The sequence below is a fragment of the Pongo pygmaeus genome, chromosome 19 (genome assembly GCF_028885625.2).
Source record: "Pongo pygmaeus isolate AG05252 chromosome 19, NHGRI_mPonPyg2-v2.0_pri, whole genome shotgun sequence".
NCBI lineage: Eukaryota > Metazoa > Chordata > Mammalia > Primates > Hominidae > Pongo > Pongo pygmaeus.
This window is the reverse complement of record NC_072392.2, coordinates 98,100,186-98,116,910: the sequence shown is the minus strand read 5'-3', so window position 1 is coordinate 98,116,910 and position 16,725 is coordinate 98,100,186. Positions and strand designations below refer to the sequence as shown.

General features: G+C 58.2%; 1 protein-coding gene across 2 annotated transcripts; it reads left to right on the top strand.

Annotated features, from left to right (window-relative positions):
* Positions 1-253: 253 nt before the first annotated feature.
* On the top strand, positions 254-6,551 carry CBX4 (chromobox 4). Of its 2 annotated transcripts, none has more exons than XM_054458537.2 (5): positions 254-524; positions 653-696; positions 1,811-1,876; positions 4,000-4,066; positions 4,189-6,551. In XM_054458537.2, the coding sequence occupies exons 1-5, from the start codon at positions 456-458 to the stop codon at positions 5,749-5,751; spliced, it is 1,809 nt and encodes a 602-aa protein (XP_054314512.2). In that variant the 5' UTR covers positions 254-455; the 3' UTR covers positions 5,752-6,551. The 2 variants fall into 2 exon arrangements, with proteins under 2 accessions (XP_054314512.2, XP_054314514.2); XM_054458539.2 differs by having other exon boundaries at positions 256-524; positions 4,315-6,551.
* The last annotated feature ends 10,174 nt before the right edge of the window (positions 6,552-16,725 follow it).

Here is a 16,725-nt window from a genome sequence, read left to right as displayed (position 1 = left end):
CTTCCCGGTCCCGCTCCCTCTCTGCAGCCTCCCTCTCCCAGGCTCGCCGATCCCTCCCCCTGCACCTCCCCGGCGCCCTCCCCTCCGCGTCCCCCACCCGCGCCCTTTCCTCCTCCCCCCGCCGCCCAGGCCCGGGGCCTCCGGTAGGCCCGGCTGCGCCAATCCGCGCCGCGGCCCGCCCCCTGACGCCGAGCTGGGCCCGGCGAGGCCCCGCCCGCTGACGTCCGGGATTTGCATGAGTTCTTGTGCAGCCGCGGCCCGGGCTCAGTTGTCTGAGCGAGCGCGAGCCGGGAGCCGGGGCGGGCGCGGGCAGCGGCGGGCCGGCCGGGCTGTGCGGGGCGAGCGGCGGCGGCGGCGGGGGCGCTTCGGCCGGGGCGGCAGCTGGGCGCCGGCGGGAGCTAGCAGCGTCTGCAGCCGCGCCGGCCGCCCGCGCCCCGGCGCGCTCCGGCTCGGCCATGGAGCTGCCAGCTGTTGGCGAGCACGTCTTCGCGGTGGAGAGCATCGAGAAGAAGCGGATCCGCAAGGTAGGGCGGCGCGGGGGCGGCGAGCGGCGGCCGGAGCGGCCCGCGAGGAGGCGGGGAGGGGGTGGGGAGGCTGCGGGCCGGGCCGGGGATCCCGCGGAAGCTGATGGAGTGCTGTCTCTTCCCCCCAGGGCAGAGTGGAGTATCTGGTGAAATGGAGAGGCTGGTCGCCCAAGTAAGTCGCGGCGGAGGGCGGGGGCCCGGGGGCCGAGGCGCGGGGCTCGGGGCCGCGGACCCGCCGAGCTGCTGGGGGGGGTGGGGGGAGCGGACGGGAGGCGGGGTGGAGGTGGGGTGGAGGGAGGAGGGGGTGGGGAAGTCGGTGGCAGGCACTGGGGAAGCCGAGCCGCCGAGCCCGAGCCCGGCGCCCTGTGTTGTGCTCCGCTCTCCGGGAAATGCCATCACTAATTTATGCACTAAAAGGAGCCGGAGGAGCTGGAGAGACGCGGGGCCGAGCCGGGGAGGCCGGCGGAGGGAGGGAGGGCGCAGGCACTGACTGATGTGCAGCAGAAAATGGCTCCTTTCCCCTTTCCCTCCACCGAACGGCTCCATATTGCAAAACCAAAAAAAAAAAAAAATTAAAAAGCGACGAAAATGCAATTGTGTGCCTTCTCCCTCCTAGTGGTGCAGGGAGGGGAAGAAGAAAGGCAGAAAATGTTGGGAACTGTCACTGCGGCGCTTTTGGTGGAGAATTTTTTTTCTTTAATTTGAAATGCGAAGGCACCGGATGGAGATAGACGCGCAGGCACACGCACACTCACACACACACACGGAGGCATATTTTTGTGTTGCTGAGTATTTGGGGTTTGCTCGCCCGTGACAGCGGGCTCCTGGGCCACGAGGGGATGTGGGGGGGACGCTTGGCTGTTGGTTATCGGATTAGGGGTCAAATGGAGAACGGCTGAAGCCCTCGCGGGGACTCGGGGCTGGGGAGAGGAGGGGGACTGCGACTTTGCATTTCGGCTGCTTTGCACGCAGGGTTCCTGGTCAGCAAAGTGGCTTTGGAACATGTCGCAGTAACATGCTTAAAATTCTTGACAACTGCAAAATAAACTGCTAGTTTCATTTTCCTTACCCCTCCCCTTTCTTCCTGCCCTTGCGTGTTTATTTGGGGGGGGGGGCGGCAGTGTATCAGGGACTATGTCAGGCCTGCAGAAATCTACCTTCCACATCCACAGCTAAATGTTCATAAAGACAGAGTAGGGCCTTATGTCACTCCCCACCTGGAGGCCGCGGCAAAGGTGGCTTTTTTTTTTTTTTTACACCGTGCCCCCTCCCTTTTCCCTTGCAAGATATAACACGTGGGAACCGGAGGAGAACATCCTGGACCCCAGGCTGCTGATCGCCTTCCAGAACAGGTGAGCGTCCCCCACGCAGCCACCGCCTGCCGCCCGTGACCGTATATGGGAATGGCAAAGTGGGCGACGCAGCAATACGAAAGGGGCGGGGAGGGGGCTGGTGGGAGCCCCCTCCCCAACAGGCCCGGATGGGCACGCTGCGGCCCCAGCTCCTCTAACCAGCGTCCTTGGCGGTTGCTGCAGCTTGGGGTGGGGGCGGGGCAGGGCCAGGGAAGGCCAGGCTTGGGTTTTGGGGGAAGTTTGGGAAGGGTGTGTGTGGGTGGCCCTGCAGCTGCCCGGAGAACTTGGGGCTGTGCCTGGTTCCCCAGGGGCCCCTCCTGTTGCAACCTGGGAGCCCCACCCCCGGAGCCTAGGTGTTGCTGTCCTGCAGCCACTGGCCGCTTGGCACCAGCACCTCGCGGTGCAGCTCTGAGGGAGCTGGCATTGTGAAACCGCCCGGACGTCATGGAACTGAACTTAACCTGTTGGCGGCTGGAGAAAAGTTGACATGGCCTTAAAAGCTGCACCCGCACACCCCAGGGAATTTAAGCTTGGTCAGGAGTAGATTCCATAGGGTGCTGGGTTGCCCCTCGCCCCGGAACCCACTGGGCTGTTTGGCAGGGCAGGGCCACCCACCCTCAAGGCAGGGGGGCTTGGCCCAAGGGCCTGGGGTGGGCGCTGCCTGGTGGTGGAGGGGTGGCTTCTTCTGGGGGACTCATCCTCGTGCGCACGGTTGCTTGTCACGCTGCAGCTGCTGCAGCTGGGTTTGTCGCCGGTGGCTGTGGTTCTCTGTTTCGGAGAGGGTAGAAGGGGGAAGGGCGAGGAGGGGAGGAGCAGCCGGGGCCCTTGGAGCTCGGCCACCCCGCTGCCTTCCATCTCTCCTCCCCCTTTTATTTTGCACTATTTCCTGTGGCGCGTTTGGCGCTAAAACTGTAAACTGTAGACCCTCTGAGCTAGCCACCGGCTGGGCAGGGAAGTTGCCCTCCCGCAATGCAGCGGGGGCACGTAGCTGGGATCCTGCCCCATTCCACCTGGGAGTTCACCACCCTGTAACCATGTCAGCGGCTGATGCCACGTTGCATAATGGGTCCCTGAAGAATTAAAACGCAGGCTGTTGCAATGCCACGCAACTTCAGAGTCAGGCCCTGGCCCCCGCCCTGGGGCATGTCAGAACTCCCCAGAGTTAGTCCAAGGGGGCATGGGGGTGGTGGCTAGGGTCTGTGAAGAGCCCGTTTCTGGCCCAGGAATGGGCTGCAACTTTGGCAAACACTAGAGAGGCATCCCACTCTTCCGTGGAGGGCTGGGTAGTGCCTGGGAAGATCCAGCCCCCAGCTGTGGATCACCCTTAGGCTGGCCTGCAGGCAGGAGCCTGGTGGCTGTAGTGACCGGTGCCTCCGCCCATGGGCTTTATTAATTATTTGGAAATTGAGGCAGCCAGGAGCCAGAGTCCGAGGAGGAGGCGGTGCTTCTCCAAGCTGCTCTGGCCACGCCCACCTGCTCAGCTGGGAGGAGCCCAGCGTTCACCAGGTGGCTACAAACCTGGCCGGACCCTGGCCTTGGTGGCCCGCCCCCGCCCCCAGCCCCTAATTGGCTCATTTGCCGCTGTGTAAACAAGGGCGCAGCCCCTCCCCCTGTTTAGTGCCTGGCCTTTAAGAAAGAGCCCTCCCTTCTGCCGGAGGCACTCGTTATCGGAATCTTAATGAGGTCATTAGCATCCCGCGCTTCTGACGGGAGGGATGAGGTCGGCTCACACCTCGCTTGGGCTGGTTTGTCTTCCCTGGACTCCCGTGTCCACTTTGCTTCGCACACAGCCACAGGCCCAAGGCTGTGGGCAGGAGTGCCAGAGGTGCAGCCCTGAGCTTCTGCCTCCTGAGCACAGAGGTGGGGCTTGGGGGGGTGCTGGTTCGGGTGTGGGCATCAAAGTGGGGGAGCCCTTTGCCCAGGACCTCTTGGGCAGAGGAGGGTTGGTGCTAGGGTTGAGGGCGCAGAGGCCTGACCTGCCCTGAGCTCTTGATTCCTCTGTGTCCGGCCAGCCCTACCTGATGCTCTCTGAAGGTGGGGGGCCATCACAGAAGATTCCGGAATTAGCGGGTAGGGGGCGACCCTGAGGCTAACAGCACTGCCCTCTGTTCCCTCCCACCCAGGGAACGGCAGGAGCAGCTGATGGGATATCGGAAGAGAGGGCCGAAGCCCAAACCGCTGGTGGTGCAGGTGAATACACACGGCCGCCCCCGGCACCCCCTTGACATGGCCACCAGAGCTGCCTCCAGGCCCGGGGATGGGGGTGGGGGGTGGTTCCTCCCAGCACCCCGACCCTGTTCCCTTTCTACTAGACCTCTCACCTCCTGCCCCCCATGAGGCAGCTGCGGACCTGGTGGGGGCTGGGGCGCGCCAGAAACTCCCGGCATGCGGTGGGGCCGGCCTCCTCCCTCCTCTCACCCCTGCACCCGTGCCCTCAGGTGCCTACCTTTGCCCGTCGTTCCAATGTCCTGACCGGACTCCAGGACTCCTCCACTGACAACCGTGCCAAGCTGGATTTGGGCGCGCAGGGGAAGGGCCAGGGGCATCAGTACGAGCTCAACAGCAAGAAGCACCACCAGTACCAGCCGCACAGCAAGGAGCGGGCGGGCAAGCCCCCGCCGCCGGGCAAGAGCGGCAAGTACTACTACCAGCTCAACAGCAAGAAGCACCACCCCTACCAGCCCGACCCCAAAATGTACGACCTGCAGTACCAGGGCGGCCACAAGGAGGCGCCCAGCCCCACCTGCCCGGACCTGGGGGCCAAGAGCCACCCGCCCGACAAGTGGGCGCAAGGCGCGGGGGCCAAAGGCTACCTGGGGGCGGTGAAGCCCCTGGCCGGTGCGGCGGGTGCTCCAGGCAAAGGCTCCGAGAAAGGCCCCCCCAACGGAATGATGCCGGCCCCCAAAGAGGCTGTGACGGGCAACGGGATCGGGGGCAAGATGAAGATAGTCAAGAACAAGAACAAGAACGGACGCATCGTGATCGTGATGAGCAAATACATGGAGAACGGCATGCAGGCTGTGAAGATCAAGTCCGGTGAGGTGGCAGAGGGGGAGGCTCGTTCCCCCAGCCACAAGAAGCGGGCAGCCGACGAGCGCCATCCCCCTGCCGACAGGACTTTTAAAAAGGCGGCGGGCGCAGAGGAGAAGAAGGTGGAGGCGCCGCCCAAGAGGAGGGAGGAGGAGGTGTCCGGGGTTAGCGATCCGCAGCCCCAGGATGCCGGCTCCCGCAAGCTGTCCCCGACCAAGGAGGCCTTTGGAGAGCAGCCCCTGCAGCTCACCACCAAGCCCGACCTGCTTGCCTGGGACCCGGCCCGGAGCACGCACCCGCCCTCACACCACCCGCACCCGCACCCCCATCACCACCACCACCACCACCACCACCACCACCACGCGGTCGGCCTGAATCTCTCCCACGTGCGCAAGCGCTGCCTCTCCGAGACCCACGGCGAGCGCGAACCCTGCAAGAAGCGGCTGACTGCGCGCAGCATCAGCACCCCCACCTGCCTGGGGGGCAGCCCAGCCGCTGAGCGCCCGGCCGACCTGCCACCAGCCGCCGCCCTCCCGCAGCCCGAGGTCATCCTGCTAGACTCGGACCTGGATGAACCCATAGACTTGCGCTGCGTCAAGACGCGCAGCGAGGCCGGGGAGCCGCCCAGCTCCCTCCAGGTGAAGCCCGAGACACCGGCGTCGGGGGCGGTGGCGGTGGCGGTGGCAGCAGCACCCGCCACGACGGCGGAGAAGCCTCCAACCGAGGCCCAGGACGAACCTGCAGAGTCGCTGAGCGAGTTCAAGCCCTTCTTTGGGAATATAATTATCACCGACGTCACCGCGAACTGCCTCACCGTTACTTTCAAGGAGTACGTGACGGTGTAGCTGGAGGGCGTCGGAAGGGGAAGCGCCATTCCCGCGGGGGGGCGGGGAGCTGAGCGCCTGGGGCCTCGGGGCGGGCTCCCCTCTCGCCAACCCGCCAACCGCGAGAGACCCGGGCTGGCCCCCAGGGTGAGGACGCCCGGAGCGGAGGTAACCATGTTCCCCCTGCGGCGGCTGTCAGACCCGGGCGGAGGCCCCTTCCACGCGGTGCCGGCGGGGCTCGCCCTCTCCTGCCCTTCCCCGCTGGAGACGGACCCCCGGAACGGACAGGGCAGCTCTGCGCCCGGCCTCAGAGTTCTAGTATTATATTTTAACCGTGCTAACTTGTCAAGTGCTGACTCTACTCCCGGTTTGTACGTGGTGTTATTATTGAAATGTATTGTTTGAGCTCAAAAGGCCCGACCACCCCCCTTCGGGCTGCTATATATATATTTATTTGTAGGTATTTATATATTGAAATATAAAAACCTAGATTTATGGAGTTTCCTCTAGATCATGTTATATTCTATATCAGACAAACTATTTTCTTTTGACCTTTCTTCTCCTCCATCCAGTATTTCGGTTGATTTCATTTTCTCCCCTCTCTTCCCCTTCCACGAACTGCAATACCAGTAACCTTGGTATATATTTTTTGATACTGTACACATGGATGTGTTGTTTCTATGTGCAAAAAAAAAAAAAAAAAAGTTTGTTAAAAGGCTACACGAGCTCTCTAGAAACTGCTGCTACTAGAAATGTCTAAACTATAAGCTTCCAACTATTACCTGCTTGAATGTAAATATTAAATGGAGATGTTGAAGGTGCATTTTCGCTGTTTGAGATGAGCGCAGAAGGAACGTCGGAGGCAGGGAGGGGCCGGACCTCTGTCGCCACCAACTCCACCTTCGAGCCCTGTGCTGAACCTTTGCACCAGCGAAGTGGGCTGGTTTTGCGGGCCGCGGCGCCGGCGCAGGAGGGTGACCCCGCTCCCTGGGAAGTCGAGAGGCGCCCGGCTGGAAAGGGGAATTCCTGCGGGGGGGTGGGTGTGGGAGCCGTCCCCGCCCGCAGGGCTTTCCGGCCGGCGGTGCCCAAGGCACTGGCAAACCCTGGGTTCTGGGTAGGGGAGGAGGGGGTGCAGGGGTGGGCGGCGCGGACACGCGGGTGGGGCTAGTCTCCCTCGCGGCACCCACCGGGCAGCGGCTGACCTTTGGCTCTCCTCCCCCAAGCTTCCACCCCTGGGGCTCAACACACCCAGGCGCGGGCCCTGGCGGGGCAGGGAGGTTCCTTCTTAATAATCGCGCCCGGTAGGGCAGGTTCCGCGGGGCGGGGACCCCCAGCCTCTCCGGCGTCCCTGGCTGGCATCGCCGGCCCCGCCCCACTGAGGAAGCTGCCGAGGCCCTTGCTCTTCGGGCTCTCTCCCCGGAAACCACCAGGCCAGAGGCTCCCACTAGAGGCTCGGCGAGCGCTGCCGGGGGCGGGGGGCGGGGGGCTTCCTGCGAGATGGATGGGGACGGGGAGGAGGGCGGGCGAGCGAGGCCTGCCACCCCCACTTCCTTAGCGAGCAGAGCTGGGACTCCTCACCCTTCTCCCTTAGGGTGGCAAGGCCAAGGCCCTTGGTGTCGCGGGGGAGGAAGGGGTTAAGGTCCCGGAGGGGGCGACGGGACTGGGCCGAACTCCGGGGTGCGGCTCAGCGGGCCAGGAAGCCGCGACCCGGGAATGCGGCGGCGGTGGCCAGCTTTCTGCAGACGCAGCGATCTTCCTCCTGGTTGAGGTGGCCGCACAGGGCCAGGGACCGCGGGGCTGGGGGCCTGGCGGGCTCGGGGCTGCTCCCGGCCTCCGAAGCCCTTCCCCTGCCCGCCTGGGACCAAGGGGCCCGGGTCTGTGCGGGGCGCCAGGGCGGAAGAGGTCAACGTGGTTCAGAGTGGTGGGGGGTGGCGAGGTGGGGAGAGAGCCAGTGTGGGGAAGGCTGGGGAGAGATGAGGGCCCGGAGGGCGGGGAGGCCTGAATGCGGACAGTGTGGCCAGTGTTGGCTGCAGGCCACCAGCGGCTGGACGTGGGGGAGGGGAGCCCAGCGGGGGGAGGGGAGGGGAAGGGAAGTTCTTTAAAAAAAAGCCGTTGGGAGTTTCTAGCCCTGGCTTTTGTGAGTGGTCCCTCCCACTCCCCCGTCACCCCAGCCCCATTTAGAGTGAGTTCCAGTCCCCTCCCCCTCCACGGAATGAATGTCCTTTACCACCCCGGGGGTAGAAGGAGGGTGATCTTGCTTCTGGCAAACTGCCTGCTGGGCACGAGAATTGGGCCTGTCCTTCACCGGCTGGTACACAAAGGCCCATGCCAGGCGTGGACGTCGTCTCCCTGTTTTTCTAGCTGAGGAGAACTGAAGACTCGGGATGGGAAGGGAAGCCTCTTGTTCAGGCCCGCAGTTAGTGACTGGAGTGACCCTTAGCCCTTGGTGGTGTCCCCCACCCTGTAGGTGGCTTCTGCCTGGCTGGGTCTGGGAGTGGGAGAGGGGAGGTAGAGGGTGGCACTCCGGCAGAACAGGGAAGGAAACCGTTCCACTACCATTTCTGGAAAGGTGTGGCCTGCAGGTCGCCTGAGGCCTTCAAAACCAGGCCTGCTAGCAGAGCCCTCGAGTGGAGAAGGGCGGTCCTGGGCAGAGCCTGAAGCCTGAGGTCAGAAGGCAGACAACAGGCAGAGGCCACGGGTGGGTCAGGAAGAGCTGCTGGGATGTCAACCTGGTGCCAGACCCAACAGAGTGCCCAGGACCCCCTCTGCCCCTAGTGTCCAAGACCCCCTCTGTCCCTAGAGTGCCCAAGACCCTCTCCACCCCTAGTGTCCAAGACCCCCTCTGTCCCTAGTGTCCAAGACCCCCTCTGTCCCTAGAGTGCCCAAGACCCTCTCCACCCCTAGTGTCCAAGACCCCCTCTGCCCCTAGTGTCCAAGACCCCCTCTGTCCCTAGAGTGCCCAAGACCCCCTCTGCCCCTAGTGTCCAAGACCCCTTCTGTCCCTAGAGTGCCCAAGACCCCCTTTGCCCCTAGTGTCCAAGACCCCTTCTGTCCCTAGAGTGTCCAAGACCCCCTCTGTCCCTAGAGTGTCCAAGACCCCCTCCGTCCCTAGAATGTCCAAGACGCCCTCTGTCCCTAGAGTGCTCAAGACCCCCTCTGCCCCTAGTGTCCAAGACCCCTTCTGTCCCTAGAGTGCCCAAGACCCCCTCCGCCCCTGGTGTCCAAGACCCCTTCTGTCCCTAGAGTGTCCAAGACCCCCTCCGTCCCTAGAGTGCCCAAGACCCCCTCCGCCCCTAGTGTCCAAGACCCCCTCCGTCCCTAGAGTGTCCAAGACCCCCTCTGTCCCTAGAGTGTTCAAGACCCCCTCTATCCCTAGTGTCCAAGACCCCCTCTGTCCCTAGAGGGTCCAAGACCCCCTCTGTCCCTAGAGGGTCCAAGACCCCCTCTGTCCCTAGAGGGTCCAAGACCCCCTCTGTCCCTAGTGTCCAAGACCCCCTCTGTCCCTAGAGGGTCCAAGACCCCCTCTGTCCCTAGATGAAAGGGACATTTGCTGACTCTTCTGAGACATGCCAGGTGCTACTGGGCTTGTGACTCTTGTTCAATTCAGTCCCCACAGGGGTTGGGCTTCCCTGTGGGAGAAGAGTCTGAGGTCCTGATAGGCAGACAGCCTGCCCAAGTTCCATGCTCATTCTAGAGCCCAGCTGGCTGCTCCACCACCTGCAGGGATACACGCCATGGCCACCTGCCCCAGGGCCTCTTGGACACAGGCTTTCTAAGGTGTTAAGGGTTTGGAAATGCTCCAAGGGGGTCAGGAGCCCTGGCATTGGGACAGGAGGGTTTCTCCTCAAAGGGTCTTTGGGGCAGAGAGAGTCCAGGTGCCCCGGTTCTCCTGGGCATAGACGGCTTCTTCCTAACCCTGGATGTCCCTCAGTGCCCAGCACATCACAAGCAAAGGGTAGTAAAACCTCTCTTTGAGCCCAAGCTCAGGGAAGAGAAGAAAAGCAGGGCGCTAGGTCTTAACCCTGCACACTAGGAATCCCATGTGTCTTTATTTTTTCTCAAAATGAATCTTTCTAATGGGGCTGAACCTCCAGCATCCAGGCTGGAGGTCACCCAGGCAGAGAGAGGAGCACTTGTGTATCCACCCCTGAAAAGCGAGCCCTGCCTACCCCAGCCCCGCCCCAGTCTCTGGTCTCCGTGCAGCCTGCCCCTCCCCCAGCTCATTTGCAGAAGAGCCAAGTTCAGCCCTTTAGCGTTTGCTCCACCCCTGGATCCCACTGGGGCCAGCGGAGAGGAGATCCACAGATCCAGGGTGCTTTGGGTCCAGGGTTGGCAGATTGAGCAAATAAAAATCTAGGGCGCCCAGTGAAATTTGAATTTCAAGATGCACAATGCATAATCTTTTAGTGGAAGTATGTCCCATGAAATGTTGGAGACATATTTCTACTTTTTTAAAAAAAGGATGTGTTGTTTATGTAAAATTCAGACTCTAGTTGGCCATCCTGGATTTTATCTGGAAGCCCTATTTCAGTCCTGAGTCATCAACAGGGTCAGTCCCTGCCCATAGGGATGTTCTAGTCCAGTAGGAGAGGAAGGCATGGGAAGCTGAAAGCCACCTGTCCTGCCGCTGTGGTTATGATACTGCATGTTGTCAGGCATAGAACAGTTGCTGGGTGACTGCATGATGGTAGGGTCCTCACCTGGTATTTAGTGGGGGCTGGGTGGGGGTTCTCGGGTTCTCTGTGCATGCGATACAACCCAGAGAAGTGGGGGAGACCAGAATGGGTCCTTCTGCCATTTAGCCCACATTGGGCTCCTCCCCCACTCCTGCCAGCACCAAACAGCAAACTTCTAGAGCCAACAAGAGAGACTTGGCTGGTGCACCAACTCCCCTCACCAGAGAACCTTTACCTGTCCACAGCTCCATTTCTTGGTTACCTTAAAGGATGAGCCAAGATGGTGAAGACGAATTGGGTCAGGAGAGAACCTTGAGCACTCCTGGAAAACTCCCTAAGTAAACACACAGTTTATTTTTTCACCAGGGAACATTAAACATCTTGTGTCATATCTAAATGTCTTCTAACGATTTCTGACCTGGAGTCTTAGTTTGACTGAGGGATGGACACACAGTCATATTTACCTCTAAAGAACTCTCCTGACCCCTCTGCCCTCTGTAAAGCTCTCTGCCTTCTTCCCTCAGTTCCTGCTGGGGGGATTATCTGTGGATCTGAAACCTCAGCCTCAGCCTCCCCAACTTTATCCTGGGTCCCTAAGAGTGACACTGGGACAGGAGAGGTAGGACAAGCTGCAAATTGGCAAGCCTGCACTTGGACAAAATCAAATCTTCTTCTCCAAATAAGCATATTCTCTGGCTCTGTGTTCTGGTGGCTGCTCCTCTGAGAAGGTGACTGCTGGGCAGAGGAAATCCTACTGAAGGTTGTTATTCTTGGACACAAGTGTCTACTTCCTGCAGCCACCACGCCCCCAACTCCCTCCTCCTGCTCCTCTCTTCCCTTTGCAGTAATTGATAATAGTTAACATTGATTGAGCTTACTATGTGCCAGGCACTTTAGGGGGATTATCTCATTAAATCCTCACATCTGGTGAGGTGGGGAATGTCACTGTCCCTCTCTCACAGGTGGCAATATGGAGGCCTTGAGTAACCTGCCCAAGGTCAAACATCCAGTCAATGAGGAAAGAAGGATTTAGAGCTAGCATCATCTGCCGCCCAGGGTCTGTCCTGCTCCCAATTTCCAGGGTTCTGTGAGTCCTTCAGAGGCCAGCTCAGGCCCCATCCCCTCCCTGAGGTTGTTCTAGATTATTCCAGCCTTTACCAGGGCCTGCTCTGCTGAATTATTGACGTATTCACTGTTTACTGCCCCCCACCCCCGCCCACTACTCATTGTCAATCAATTGCACATTCCAACACCCATATAGGCATATGGGCCTGGATTCTCCAACTAGACAGAGCCTGGAGCTCCTGAAAGGAAAACAGTGTGTCTTGGTGTCCTCTGCACCCCCTCAGCTCCTGCACAGTTCTTAAATAGAAACTTCAGAATCCGATGCCTTGTGTGTGTCTGTATGGAACTGTGTGTGTGTGTGTGTGTGAGAGAGGGAGAGAGAGAGACTGGGGCTTTCAGGCAGGGAAGCCAGTTCCTGCTCTGCAAGCCATTAACATCACCCACAAACCAAGGGCCCAGGGCTGCCCCCAGGAGCCCCAGCATTCAGGAGACTCATCCCCCCCACCCCAGAGGCTGTTCCCTCTCTCCCCACCATGGGCAGAGCAGACATGTGCACGCTCAGCTGCTCTGGGGTCCTGCTGCCCCCTGGCTCTCCACCTGATCCATTTGTGAGAATTTCAGGAGACTCCAGGTAATTGTGTAGTAATTGAATTTGGGGAAACAGACCCTAAGGATAATCCTGGAGTAAGTTCCAGAGGCTCATGGTTGAATTTCTTTATTTAGCCTAGTGGTACATGTTATACATTTTTTTTTCTTTTCTTTTCTTATTTTTTTTTTTTTTTTGAGGTGGAGTTTCGCTCTTGTTGCCCAGGCTGGAGTGCAATGGCGCAATCTCGGCTCACCACAACCTCCACCTCCCAGGTTCGAGTGATTCTCCTGCCTCAGCCTCCCAAGTAGCTAGGATTACAGGTGCCCACCATCATGCCCTGCTAATTTTTGTATTTTTAGTAGATATGGGGTTTTGCCATGTTGGTCAGACTGGTCTCGAGCTCCTGAGCTCAAGTGATTCACCCGCCTCAGCCCCCCAAATTAGTGGGATTCCAGGCATGAGCCATCATGCCCAGACACATGTTACACGTTTCTAACAGCATGGCAACCACTTTACGCTTACGTAGGCAGCTTTAACACGCAACTCAGGGTGGCAGAGATGTGGGTGTGCATGTGACCCCACACACACACACACAGTTAGCAACACACAGAGGACAAAGCACACTTTTATTTTTGGATCTGGTCTTCATGTGAACTGTTTGGATAAGGCCTGACACATAAGAGCTTACTGTTGGCTGGGATTATTTCTCTTAACCAGAAAACTTGATTACCTACAAGTTTTCAAATCTAGTTTGGGGCGGAGGGCTGACATTAACAAGAGATGTCCAAGATGCACGTGTGTGCATGTGTGTGCATGTGTGTGTGCATGCGTGTGTGTGCATGCATACGTGTGCGTGTGTGCATTGTGCATGTGTGTGCGTGTGTGTGCGCGTGTGTGCGTGTGTGTGTGTGCACGTGTGTGTGTGTGTGTGCACGTGTGTATGCACGTAGGGCTGGAGATCTGCAGCAATGCAACCTATCCTGGCAGGAACGCCTCTCTTTGGCTGCCCAAGTGAAGGACCCTTTCAAACGCAGCCCGGAGTTTAATATTGCCAACAACTGGCCCTGAATCCTTTCAACCTGAGCCAGGTGTAATGTAAACCCCTCTGGATTTCCTCCCTTTCCTGTTTCATCTGAGAAATTCTTCACTAATTCCATGGTATCTGGTTTCTCATTGTTTCCCCCTGCGTTAGACAGCCTCTTGGGGTGGGCTTTGGGAAGGTGTGTGGAACTCACTCAGCCCTCCGAAATGACACGGCTCTATGCTCATTCCCACTGCCACCCTCCGGAACCTCCTAAGAGACTGTGCTGGCTGTCAGGGCCACGTGAGTCTTAGTACCCTGGGGAAAGGAGTGAATACCTGTTACACTGTCAGAGAACAGTCTCCAGTGGTCACCACACTTTCGTAAACCAGTGTCCAAATTAGAAACAGGACAATTATGTCAAGCTCCTTTGGAATATGACACTGAGATGAATGTCACAAAAATAATAGTGTGCTATCTATTCTTTGTTAGGATACTTGCTGTTTGGGGTTGAGGACAAGGAAAAAGACAAGCCAGGTAGAGGAAGGCTGGACCAGTGCAGCAGGACCATCTCCTCCTCTGAGCCTCCAGAGGAGCTGGGAGTACAAAATCCTGTACATGGTAGGGGGTGGGGAGTGGAGAGATTGGCGAGCAGAATCCCTTCTAGGAAGAGCGGAAGCGAGCATCATGATAGCCGTTTCCTGCCTTGTTTATGGCGCACTCCGACTCTCCCACCAGCGCCGAGGAGGGGAGAGGAAGTGCCCAGCAGGGCGAGGGAGACTTGGGGCTGGCTGTGTTCCTCTCAACCTTCCGTGCATCTTCCCACCGTCTCCTCTCCTGGCATCGAAAATTATTTATGTTTGCAAATTGCTTTTGACTCACATGAGTTATTCCTCTTGCCTGCCAACAAGTCTGGGGAGAGAAGAGAGTTATCGAGCCTGTGAGCTGAGAAATCCAGGGAAGACAAATGCTGGAGCACCGAAGTCAAAGTCATCAGCCTTGGGATTCAGTCCCTGCTCTGCTGCTGCTATGGCCATTGCGTCCCCTTTCTGGACCTTGGGTTTCTCATCTGCAAAAGGAGAGGGTTGGGTGGAGTGTGAGCTCTCCAGGCCTTTGGTTCTGACATCCCCTGAGCTATGTCACCTGCAGAGGCACAGAAAAGGTAGGCCAGCCTCTGAGCTGCTCCCTAACCTGCACCTGGCAAGCCCTGAGACTGCTGAGGGCCTGAGGGTGGAGACGGTGCTAACCAGCCCCTGGCCCACCAGGAAGAACTAGACAGGGTGGCCAGGGATGTTTCTCCCCTTTGTCTTTTGCATCACTCTGGTCCTTAGTGATGTCTTGTTCCGTAGACTAGGATGAAAACAAATGTCTGCAGAGGAACCAGAAGGGTGGAAAGTCCCGGGGGTTGGTCCAGGAGGGAAACACACACAAACACACCAAATCATCATCAAAACCAAGACCAGGGCCGGTGCAGAGTCAGCTCCACGGGGAGTGTAAGTCATCTGCCCCTCCCGGAGGAAAGGGTTGGCCCATTGATGGTGGAGTGATAGCTCCTGGAAGCTCAGAACAGAGAGGGGCCAGGGGGTTTCTATTCCAAGCCCTTTGTTCTACAATGGGGAAAGTGAGGCCCCCATAGACCAAAGTCAACATCAAGGTGAATGATTGACATCATCCAAGAGAGATCATTCTTTGCCCACAAGCGGATATCTGAGTTTCAATCAGGAACAGTGTTTACCTATCTACCAGCTATAAAATTGGGTATAGTAATAGGAATGATGATAACATAATTCAAAGTTCAATGCCGGAGCAGTGAGTGAGTGGTCAAGTGTGGCTGTTAGAGGGCCGTGGTCTGGCTTCCATTCTCCAGACTGTGGTTTGGGGCCTAACCCAGAAAGATGTGAGGGTCTGGTCTTCCTCCAATCCGGTGACCACCAAGTGGAGAGGAAGGCTGCTGTGGGCCCCGTCCTTCAAAGGGTGAGAAACCTGCTAACCTCAGAGCTGGGAGTTGACTCTGCCTTGGCAGACAGACAGTATTTGCTCAGCCGTAGCCAAACCACAGTGAACCTCAGCCCTATGTCCATAGGGGAGTAGGGGTCTGTGTGCCCTCCTGTGCAAGAGGACCTATGGGTGGGCAGAAGGCAGTCAGATGGCAGGGAGAGGAGCTTTCCTGTGGAATGCTTGGTCCTGAAGCCAACCCTTTCTCCTGGGCCTGGAGATGAGTTCCTGGATGAGTCTCGCCTAGGGTAGAGTATGAGGCCTCCAAGGTCCAGCTCCACAGAGGGAACTCTCCTCACTTCCATTTTAATCCTCTTAGGAAAGAAGTGTGAACCAGACGGTGCACCTTGCAGTCTTCAGCTGTAGGTTAACCTGGTGGCTGATCCATGTGGCACTTGCAGTCATGGACATTCCAGTGTTTTGGCGAAAGAATAAGAAAGGGATGAGACAGGGATGAAATCAAGGGAGGAGGTGGCAGCAGGGAGGGAGGAAACCTAGAGAAGAGCAGAGATAAAGACAGAGACAGAGACAGAGGTCAGGAAGCCAAAGGGTCGGGGACCAAACACTGGAGAAACATCATAACAGAAACAGACAGAAGCAGGCGAGGAGCACCCAGGATGACCGGGGTGCCCAGGACAACGAGGAGGAAGACACAAAGGCCCAGAGGAGGCTGGGAAATGGCATGAATCAAAAACACCGCATTGGGCAGCCATAAAAAAGAACGACGTTGGTTGGGTGTGGTGGCTCATGCCTGTAATCCCAACACTTTGGGAGGCCGAGGCGGGAGGATCACCTGAGACCAGGAGTTCGAGATCAGCCTGGCCAACATGATGAAACCCCATCTCTACTAAAATTACAAAATTAGGCCAGGCGTGGCGGCTCATGCCTGTAATCCCAGCACTCTGGGAGGCCGAGGCAGGCAATCACGAGGTCAGGAGATCAAGACCATCCTGGCTAACACGGTGAAACCCCGTCTCTACTAAAAATACAAAAAATTAGCTGAGCATGGTGGCAGGTGCCTGTAGTCCCAGCTACTCAGAAGGCTGAGGCAGGAGAATGGTGTGAACCCGGGAGGCGGAGCTTGCAGTGAGCTGAGATGGCACCACTGAACTCCAGCCTGGGCGACAAAGCGAGACTCCGTCTCACAAAAAAAAAAAAAAAAATTACAAAAATTAGCCAGGTGTGTTGGTATGCACCTGTAGTCACAGCTTTTCAGGAGGCCGAGGCACGAGAATCGCCTGAATCCTGAAGACGGAGGTTGCAGTGAGCCAAGATTGCGCCACTGTGCTCTAGCCTGGGTGACAGATTGAGACTCCATCTCAAAAAAAAAAAAAAAAAAAAAATAGAAAGAGATCATGTCCTTTGCAGGGACATGGATGGAGCTGGAGGCCATTATCCTTAGCAAACTAACACAGGAACAGAAAACCAAATACCACATGTTCTCATTTATAAGTGGGAGTTAAATGATGAGAACACATGGACACACAGAGGGGAACAACACACACTGAAGTCTTGGAGGGTGGAGGGTGGGAGGAGGGAGAGGATCAAGAAAAACAGCTAACGGGTACTAGGTTTAATACCTGGGTGAGACTGGGCGCGGTGGCTCACGCCTGTAATCCCAGCACTCTGGAAGGCCGAGGCGGGCGGAT

Bases quoted from the DNA above. Each gene is read 5' to 3' on its own strand.
- CBX4 (XM_054458537.2), top strand. From the start codon at position 456: ATGGAGCTGCCAGCTGTTGGCGAGCACGTCTTCGCGGTGGAGAGCATC. The intron at 697-1,810 runs GTAAGTCGCGGC...TTCCCTTGCAAG, and splicing joins TGGAGAGGCTGGTCGCCCAA to ATATAACACGTGGGAACCGG. The intron at 1,877-3,999 runs GTGAGCGTCCCC...CCTCCCACCCAG, and splicing joins CTGATCGCCTTCCAGAACAG to GGAACGGCAGGAGCAGCTGA.